This window comes from Halichoeres trimaculatus, unplaced genomic scaffold (assembly GCF_033239565.1).
Source record: "Halichoeres trimaculatus isolate MK-OKI-2021-1 unplaced genomic scaffold, fHalTri1.1 fHalTri1_scaffold_4, whole genome shotgun sequence".
Lineage (NCBI taxonomy): Eukaryota > Metazoa > Chordata > Actinopteri > Labriformes > Labridae > Halichoeres > Halichoeres trimaculatus.
In genome coordinates this window covers 27,957,849-27,967,636 of record NW_027437182.1, presented here as the reverse complement: position 1 = coordinate 27,967,636, position 9,788 = coordinate 27,957,849, and the positions used below count along the sequence as shown (strand labels likewise).

The following is a 9,788-nucleotide window of genomic DNA, read 5'->3' as shown; positions in this document are numbered from 1 at the left end:
CAGCCCTGTGCCGTGTATAAAGCATGAGCCAAGAGTTCCGGAGCCGACACTGTGTGAGGGCGCAGAGCAGCACGCAGCGCACCCGAGGAGAAAACACCTGTTACTGACGGAGCCAGTAGACAAAGAGGACCGTGGGCTTTGGACAAGAGTTGTAAGTATAATATTTGTCAGTTAATTTTATTTCTAAGACAGAAATTGTGTGAAGCTTTTTTAGAAGAGGTGAAATACTGAATGGAATTGGTTTTGGGAAAGGCAGACTTGTGCGTAAAAGGAGGGAGACTCTCAGTACCTGTTGAATTGATGTGTTTGTTGCTTTAAAAACATGTTTCACCTCGCCTTTTTTATTGAAAAACAACTTAGACAAAGTACTTTTGTTTAAAAAACATCCACAAAATTATTTTCAACTTGGCAAAATCAGCTATAATTTTAGTTTTTCCTGAAAACTGTCGAATCATTTTTTTTTCTCATACACTAAAAGCCAGATATGAAGCTGCGTGTTAATTCCAACAGAAATGAAACAAGTGATTTCCGGTCATGACAGCCCTAGAGCAATCAAAATAATTACGTTGTTGATTGATTAAACGATGAATACGATTTCATAGTCGTGCTGTTTGAAGATGTCAACGCCCTTATGAACATTTTGAATGACTCATTTACTGAGGAAAAAAAGAATACAAATGAATTTTGGCTCATTTAATCTTTTTTTCTGTCATGTTGCTACCTTCCAAGTCATGTTGGCCATGTGTTAGACCTCCTGTATGAAGCCTGTTACTGAGCTGCTGCTCTCTGTAGAGCCTGGTTAGAGCTCTAGTGTCTTTGTCAGAGCTTTAACTGCAGCTGAAGTGAATAGAGCTTCAAAAGTTAAGCTGAAGTTCAGCATGCTGTTCTATTTTTGCCCTCAACACCAAGGATCCTTTATAAATCCCTGTCCCCTGTGGTGCAGCCCTCCTCTGATCATTTACCTCTCTCTGTGTGTTATTAACTGCAGACACACCTGACTGCAACTACTCCGCACACCCACGCATCCCGCTGTCTGGTGGGACCATGTGGGTTCTGGATAAAATCCGCGGCTCGGTGGAGACTGGCGTTCTGCGACAAGGAGAGAACGGAGACAAGAAGGGTGTCACTCCATCCTACAGCAACGTCCTCACCCCTGACAAGATCCCAGACTTTTTCATTCCCCCAAAGCTGGTCAGCACCCCTCCTGAGCCTGAGATACAAAACTTGAAGCCCAAAGAGGGATTGCAGCCCTCGACTTCAGAGCAAACAATCAGCACTGGGAGGAAAATCAGCAGCCCGAGAAGTCCACGCCTCGTCGCCAAGCTCGCAGGAGACACCAAGAACTTGCTGAAAGCAGCAAACCGTCATATCATCCAGATAGAAAGTGCAGATGATGTTGTGACTGGAGACACCAATGCAGACCCCCAGTCGCAGACAGCGATGTCTTTGCCTTATATCCCGAAGACTCAAACCCCTTATGGCTTTGTAACTTTGAAGGAAAGCCCCCACACTCGTCGTAAAGAGTCACTGTTCCACTGTGAGCATACCAGTCCCATCACATCGCCAAACACTCAGAGGAAGACCCCAGGGAGAGGGAGTGAAGCGGGGAACCACCTCAATCCAGCAGACTTCAACACCTCTCACATGAATCCTTATAGATACTTCAGTGGTGGGGAAAGTGACACCTGCTCCTCAGCTGAGTCCTCTCCTTTCAGCTCCCCTTTGCTCTCCCGCTCAGCCTCCCTGCTCAAGATCTTCACCCACGAAACACAGGCCAAAGTGGTGAAAGCCAAGCGGACATTTGCTCGCCACAGCTCACTCTCCACAGATGAGTGCAGCTCTGCTGAGCCAAGCCCCAACGTCCAGCGACGGCTCCACACACCGTCCTTCCACAGTGGTGGCGCTGTGTCAGACAGTAAACTCCACCGAGAGCACACCATCAGCCTGCACAAAGGCGGGACAATGAGAATCAGCGCCAACTATGACTCAAGCACCTCTCGTCTACTCATCCGGATCCTGGCAGCTGAGAGTCTTTACGACAAGCACTTTGACATCAAGAGCATCAACTGCTGTGTGTCTGTCTACCTGACCCCGGGGAAGCTGCAGAAGCAAAGGAGCAACATCATCAAGAACAGCCGCAACCCAGTCTTCAATGAGGACTTCTTCTTTGACACGATTAGTTCAGCACAGGTGAAGAGCTTGTCCATGAAATTTAAAGTGGTGAACAAAGGCACCAGCCTGAAGAGGGACACACTGCTGGGACAGAGAGAAGTGCCTCTGACAAAGCTTCTCTCTGGACTTTAAGGCCATGGACCTCAAGTTTAAGTAGAGCAAAAGAAGGAGACGCAGAAGTCAGATGTTTGCATAGGTTTTTACACAAATGGCTGTTTTTGTTCTAGTAGATAAAAACTGAAAACATCCACAGAGAGGAGGAAATTTCTATAAGAAAATCTAGATCAGATAATTAGAGCAGCACATGAGATGAATCTGTTGAAATTCATGGACAGATGAACGACTTGCGGTGGCTGAGCACTGCCAGGCTCATTCTCCATGCAATGACAGCTCATTAAACCAAGCCGGACTCCACTGCCTCAGATTAATTTTCACAAATAAAAGGCTTTTTTTTTTTGGTCTGGACATATCTGGCTGCCAGCTTCCTCAGCCAGGTCCTGTTCAAAGGTTGGAGACACCTGTGCATTGACCTGTTTCTACATCCTCTCCTGCAGTACGTCATGTGTGGCACGGTATTATCATTAAAATGTGACATCGATCCACAGCAGCAGAGGATGTGATTCTACATCAACTGAACCGTTTGTGCACCTCAAAGATGCTTTTGTGAGTCTGTGCGGGCTTTGAAGTGGTACTCCACCCTGATGTGCAAACGAACCTTTGATCTCAGTTGCCATGGCCCGCCTACTGCAGAAGAGGATGAGGGACCAACAGACAACCACAATGGACACATTTACATGCAGATCAAAAATAGAAGACTAGAAGACTAATTATGCAAGAGGAACTAAATCCTGTGATTGTGTAATCTGAATGTATTAGTATTATTTCGTAAAACCCTTGTTATGTTCATGTTCTGCCAAATCCTCAAGGTTTTAGGAAACAAAAAGGTTTTGGTAAATTAAAGGCCCCTTTTGGTGTCACATTTAGAGTTTCTCTCTTTAAAGCTCAACTTTTTCTTTGACCTAAAACGAAGATAGCCCTCAGGTCTTTTATGACCCACTTTGGTAAAAAGGTTGAAGCTTGTTTTAATATAGTGAAGTCTAAAGACAAGTATTTTTTGACGTTCTGTTGTTCAATCAAACATCTTGGAACAAGTCTGTATCTTTGGCAATGGGGTTGGATTTTCTCCCAGCAGTAAGAGACTTCTTGATGTTTGTTCTAGTGTTATACAAAAATACATGTAGTGTGAGGAAGCTTGATATTAACATCCTTTTTACAGCATCAAATCTGACTTATTGGAAAAAAAAATTCTCTGCGCACAAGGTTTTAGATATCATTTATTTCTGCCTGGTTAATGGCTTCATGAATCATAATGAATGCAGCCTCATAAAGAACCTGTGTGGATGTTTCTGCTGAGGTCCGTCACACATGTCTCACCCAGTGTGGGCACCTAGATTAAATCTTGTGCAACCAGGCAACAGGCGTTTGCCAAAATAGGTACATCACCTCCTGTTTCTCCTGTGTTCAGGGTGGTAACGTTACCTCAGTGTTATTTCTGCAGATTCTCCACAACAGAAATGCATGAGAGGTGAAAACTATATACAAAGCATTCTTTTATTTTATTTTATTTTATTTTCATTTAATGAGTCAATCAAGATCAATTTGTGGTCACTGATTTTTTTTATTTTTATTTTTATTATTATTATTATTATTTTTATGTTTAGGGGAAAAAAAAATCACAAATGTTGTGAAGAAGAAGCAGTGAATTTATCTTCTTTTCATTGTGACAGAACCAAGATTAGAAACGAATGATTACAAAATGTATTATTCAAACATATTAGTTTAAAAAATAAATAAATAAAAACATTCATCAGTTTATGCAGCTAGTGATGGCAGTGGACACAGTGCTTGTGTGCATGTCAATGTATCAGATGTTTTCTATAGAAAAGCAGAGCACTGTCACAATGCTGAGTACAAGCTGTATGACATTGTGTCAACTAGTGTTTGCATGACACACTCAAAGTTTTATCAAACCCTAAAGCCTTACAATATTTGTACATGTGTGTGTGTATGCATGCGTGTATTTGTGTGGGTGAAAGAGATGAAATCGGCGTGTCTTAATAGGCATGATATTTTGTCTAAAGTTGTTGGTTTTCTAGGTACAACATGTAGTGCTTTGTAAAATGCCACTGAAGGCTTTGAAATGACTCCAAACGTGTGTTGAATTTATACTGTATATAATCACATATGTTCTAGTTTCTACTTGCCGGTGAATCACTCATTATTATGCATTAGTGTGTGAGAGGTGTGATGAGAGGCATGTTAATTTTTATCAGTTTCAGCCTTAACGAAGCCCGAGGGAAGATGCAGAAATGTCAGGAAGGAAATGAGGAAACAAGGCGACGAAGAAGGCTGTTTCATGGGTTTTGACAGCTCTCTGCTGTTTTGCTGTTCTCTGGTGTCGTTTTGAGGAATTACACAAAAATTGCATGTGACTGCAGCCTCAAGTGCTCAGCAGAGGAGAGCGGCTACGGACAGGAAGGCAGTGAAAAGTGTCTGAAGCAGATTACTGAAACGTTTCACACTCTGCCTAAAAGCTCCACTTGAACTCTTGGGGGATTTCTCTCACCTGGTGTTTGTAGCTCACTTGTAGCACTGCTATTAATATGCTCTCTACTTAATATTCAGTGACACTGCTGGTTGTATTTGTGTGAAACTCTGTGATCTGTTGTAATACCCGTTGCAATCATTCAGAGCCTGTTCGGAGACTTATGGTATGTTTTTCAGACCTGTTGTTAACAAAGCCTTTATAAGATTTCCTCTCGCATGAGTCACAGACTTCAGTGTTGTCAGTGCTAAATTTCAGTGGATCCTGATGTTGATGATCCTGTTTATTGTCTGGTAACCTGATGCTCTGATTCTAGGTGATGATTTCAGATGATAGTGTCTTTTATGAGTCACCAGAAACATACTGATGTGTTTGCAAACAGTCCGACTAAAAGTCTTATGTTTCAAATTAACTGTTCTGACTGGTTTCATGTGAAAGACGACAAAAAATGAGGGGTAAACCTGACTACTTCTGCAAACGCAAACCAAGCAAGTGAGCAAAAGGTGTGAAAACAGCCTTGATTAGTGTGAGTGTGTTGTGCATCACAACCAAATCGACACCAGTGAATGAATAAATCTCTGACATCATAAACTCAAGGCACTGTTAAATGTGATACTGAAAGAAGTAATGGAAATGATAATATATGTGTTTGGACCCTGGTCATTCATTGGGCCTTTGAGTTGTGCTAAGTTTTCCCACTTCACTGTAAAACAGGAATTCTAGCCTGTTTTTTTAATAGTTGTTGACCCTCTCTATCTGCTCGAAACCTACCAAACTCCAAAACACTTAAACACAAGAAGATATAAATATATATATCGTTCTTCTTCTTTTTTTTTTTTAACAAAGGCCTAAAGGAGATTGCCTTTGCCTTTTGTGTTAAACAAGTGATGGGCAGTGTGCTTATTTGATGAGTACAGCTTAATTGCTGTTCATGTTTGTATTTTGTGTACATACAGTAAGATGGGTTGTGGTTTTGTGGTGAGATGAGTTGATCACACACTGAGTGAACTCACTGCAGCATTGACTGAAAAAACTGAAATGTTGAATGGCTGAACAGAAAACATCTAAATAACAAACAAACACAGAAACCAAGAAGAGGGCCTGTTTCCTTCTGAGGGGTGACATTTAATCATGATTTACTTCATAAAGATTAATTTTTAAGCATGTTTGTCCTACGTCTTCCTGTTGTAACAGGTTTTTTCAAAGAAGGGAGGAAAAAAGGAAAAAAAAAAAAAGATCAGAAAGTGCCCGTCCTTTACTTGACATTGAAATCTTTTGATTTAGAGATGTTATAAAGCTTTGGATGCTTGTATCAATGTGTTGGTTTTGTTCACAGTATGCGTTCTGCATGTTTAAGTAATGGTTATATTTTTTCTCTTTTTTTTTTAATAGTGTGATGCTAAAGCTCCTGACATTTGGTCATTTGGTTTCTTATTCTGTAAATGGTGTGAAATACTGCAATTAAAGAGAAAGATGCTCAGTGCATGTGTTGTGTTTGAATTAGCACACTCTTACATAACAGTAATAATTCAAACAAGTGTAAAATAGAATTACCAAGAATAAACATGGAAACTTTTTTTATGTTACATAGGCATTAATAAACCACAGATCATAAGAACACTGTCACAAGGCGACATGCCAAAGTCATAACACAGCTGATTATATGTCAAAATATTATCCTGGTTACATGTTATGTCACAGGTACCTGAGACTCTATTCCAATAAGCAGAATTGAATGAGAGAGGATTTACTTTATTCCATAAGAAATATTTAATGATTGTCGAGTATGGCATCGAAGGGTAAGCGAGACCAGATTGTGGCCTTGAAGGAGGCTGGACTGTCAACGATGCAAATCATGAAAAGGTGAATATTTGTCGTAAGACTGTCTACAATGTCATGAAATGATACAAGGAGACTGGCAATACCACCGGCAAGCCAATCCCTGGAAGAAAACGTTCAGTCCGGACCAAAAGGGTTGTTGAGATGGTGAGGAAGAGAATCCAAAGAAATCCTCTCAGGAGCATGAGGGCAACAGCAAAGGAAGTGAACATCTCAAGAACTTCACTGAGAAGAATCATCAAACAGGATCTCAGACTGAAAGCACTAAAAATGCAACACAGAAAACTGATTTCAGCCGCTTCTAAGAAAAAACAGCTTGACAGGGGAAAAATGATGCTGCAGGAGATCCAGAGTGCCACAGACAAACTCCTGGTTTGGTCTGATGAGAAGATCTTCACCGTTCAGGCAGTGGTCGATTCCCAGAATGACAGGGTTTATGCACATAGTGCACAGCACCTACCTGAAGGCTGCAGAACTTATTTTTGTCGTCAGAAGCCAGCTGGAGTTATGGTGTGAGCTGCTGCTGCATCTGATGGCTCAAAGTCTCCTTTGGTCTTCATTCAGGAGTCTGTGAAAGCGAACAGCCAGGTGTACCCTCGAATGCTTGAAGAAAAAGTGTTGCCTTGGTGAACCAATGCGTTTGGAAACCAGTTTGTCTTCACACAAGATGGAGCAGCAGCTCACACATCCAATGTCACACAGGCGTGGTGCAAGCAGCCCTTTCCTGGCTTCTGGGACAAGAACATGTGGCCTCCGTCAAGTCCGGACATCAATCCAATGGACTTTGCGATCTGGTTTATCCTGGAGAGGGAGGTCTCAAGAGTATCTCACAGCAGTGTCACCGCTTTGAAGACAGCTCTGATGAAGTCATGGTCAAAACTTGATGCAGAGACAGTGCTGCGCTCATGCCAGGCAGTGCCAGGTTGTCTCCAGGATGTGATAAAGGCCAAGGGTGGCCATATTGAGATGTAAATCTTTTTGGTGACAGAGAATAAAGTATAGAAACTGTGTTCAATGTTTGTTATGTTTGTCTGCAAGCATTTTTGTATAGTGCAGAAAAAACAATAAGTAAATCTTTCTGGCCCACCCTGCATTGATGCACACATGCGTCAAATTGACTTTTTTATGGTAATGACAACCGTTACTGCTGCAGACCACTGATCCTTTATACAGTGATAAGAAAAGTTATATTTGGATGAGAGGATAGTGCTGGAGAGGAACCAAGTTATCAGTCATCACCCATGACTAATTCATTAGACAGTGTTCGAGTTAGTATACCCTTGTGAATCCACAAAGTGAGATGATGTTTGTGGTGCCTGGTGACCGCAGTCGTTTATTTATTTGGCTGGAGGAGTTGAGAGAGCTTGTGAAGTGTAACAGGCTCACTGCTTGTGGCTTATTGCTCGCCTGAATTACCGGTGAGAGGACAGTGGGTGATCAACACGTAGAGCATAATTTTAAATAACTGGTTTTCTAACCACACCTGTCTGCCATTATCTCCTCAGAGAACAGTAATCCAGGCTCTTGTGCATGAACCAACTAATGAAAAACTGTTTGATAAACACTAAAGGAAATAGCAAGTCATGAAAAGAAACAAGAGGAAGAAGAGGAAGCAGAAGAGCGCATACATATATTCCCTCTTAAAGTCTGTTACCTAACATGCCACACACACACTAAACCAGGACGGTGTGGACATACTGTAGCTGAGGATGCACACAGGCAAACATCATGTACAATACAATACAGAGACTCTACAGTATCTTCTTATGCTATAATCTGCACAAAGAGCCCTGTTATTGTTATATATTTACCTGAAATTTAAGGTTGGAGTAGAATTGGTGACAAAATAGGTTCTTTGATGTTTGTTCAGTCAGCCAGTGGCTTTCACCTTGCACTTAAAATAACAAAACAACAATAACTGAGGATTAAAATAGTTGAAAAAGCTGTTTAAAAGGACAAAAAACCTTTTCTTAGTCTCTTTGTTTATCTCTGCTGTTGAGCCGGACATTGTTAACCGAGGGTTTGATGAGACGTCAAGCTGGCCTTGAGTGGATACTTGAAAAGCAATTGCACTTTTAGTGCATTTTTAATGGCTCTTTTTTAATCTCCAAGGCGTACCTCTTGCTGTGTTGCAAATGTATTTATCATGATATATGGAATAATATGTAATTCTTTTCCCTGATAAACTGAAACCTGATCAGGAGCTACTTTTTCCCACGGGAGAACGAGAATCAAACTGAGTGATAAGGAGAATGGACGTGTGACTTGGGTGACCACAAAGACGAGATAAAAAGCTGCATGTTTACAGCAACAAAACACAGTACATATCAGGTGTGTTGCTAGGCGCTGCCCTGTTGGCTATGGCTGCCTTTTGCAGCAGCTCTCTCTTCTTTGTCCGTTTCTTGTCATTTTTTTTGTCTCTTTTTCGTAATCTTTGTATTTGGAGTGGATCATTACTTTATATGGCTCATTTGTTGGTCATGGACACCAAATTTTTTGTAGCTTCAGTGATATTTTTACCACTTTTCTCCTGTGTTTGTCTGGAGATCCTACATGTAACCATGGCTGCAATGTTTACATGTGAACTCAGCTGTTAGCAGCCTGTAGCATGTCAGTGCTAACTGGTGCAAGGCCTGATGTTTCCCACAAGGTGAGGAGAAGGAGGTGAGGACGACGTGCTGGTTCTCAGGTGTGAGCTAAGAAGTGATGATATGGACCTGTCCTTCCATCCATTGTTATTGGAAACATAAGATCTAACTCCAATAAGATGGACAAGCTAACTGTGCTAACCCAGCAACAGAGGGAATACCTGAGAGCAGAGTAGCATCATACTATTCACAGACATGGCTAACGGAGCTAACATCAGACACCAACGCCTCATTGGAAGAGCTTCACCTGCAGTGAGCAGACAGGATCCAGGAGACAGAGACTGAACAGACTGCTGAAGAAGCTCAGTCCTGGACCCTGTCGAGGTGGAGGCTGGCTGAACTGGAGAATGATGGAGAAGCTGTCACCATCTATTTTCTTATGGACCTTTTTGCATTTTCTATACACTTTCTTACTTTTGTTTTCTTGATTGCTGATGTGACTTCAATTTTGTTGTACTTGTTACAATGACAATAAAGTTCTGTTCTATTCTATCACCAGCAGTATAGACAGACCTGTTTGTGTT

The 9,788-nt window shown here is 41.5% G+C and overlaps 1 protein-coding gene across 1 annotated transcript; it reads left to right on the top strand.

Annotated features, from left to right (window-relative positions):
* Window positions 1–6,230, top strand: LOC141788550 (C2 calcium-dependent domain-containing protein 4C). The gene is made up of 2 exons (XM_074667408.1): window positions 1–151; window positions 989–6,230. The coding sequence occupies exon 2, from the start codon at window positions 1,045–1,047 to the stop codon at window positions 2,302–2,304; it is 1,260 nt and encodes a 419-aa protein (XP_074523509.1). The 5' UTR covers window positions 1–151; window positions 989–1,044; the 3' UTR covers window positions 2,305–6,230.
* The last annotated feature ends 3,558 nt before the right edge of the window (window positions 6,231–9,788 follow it).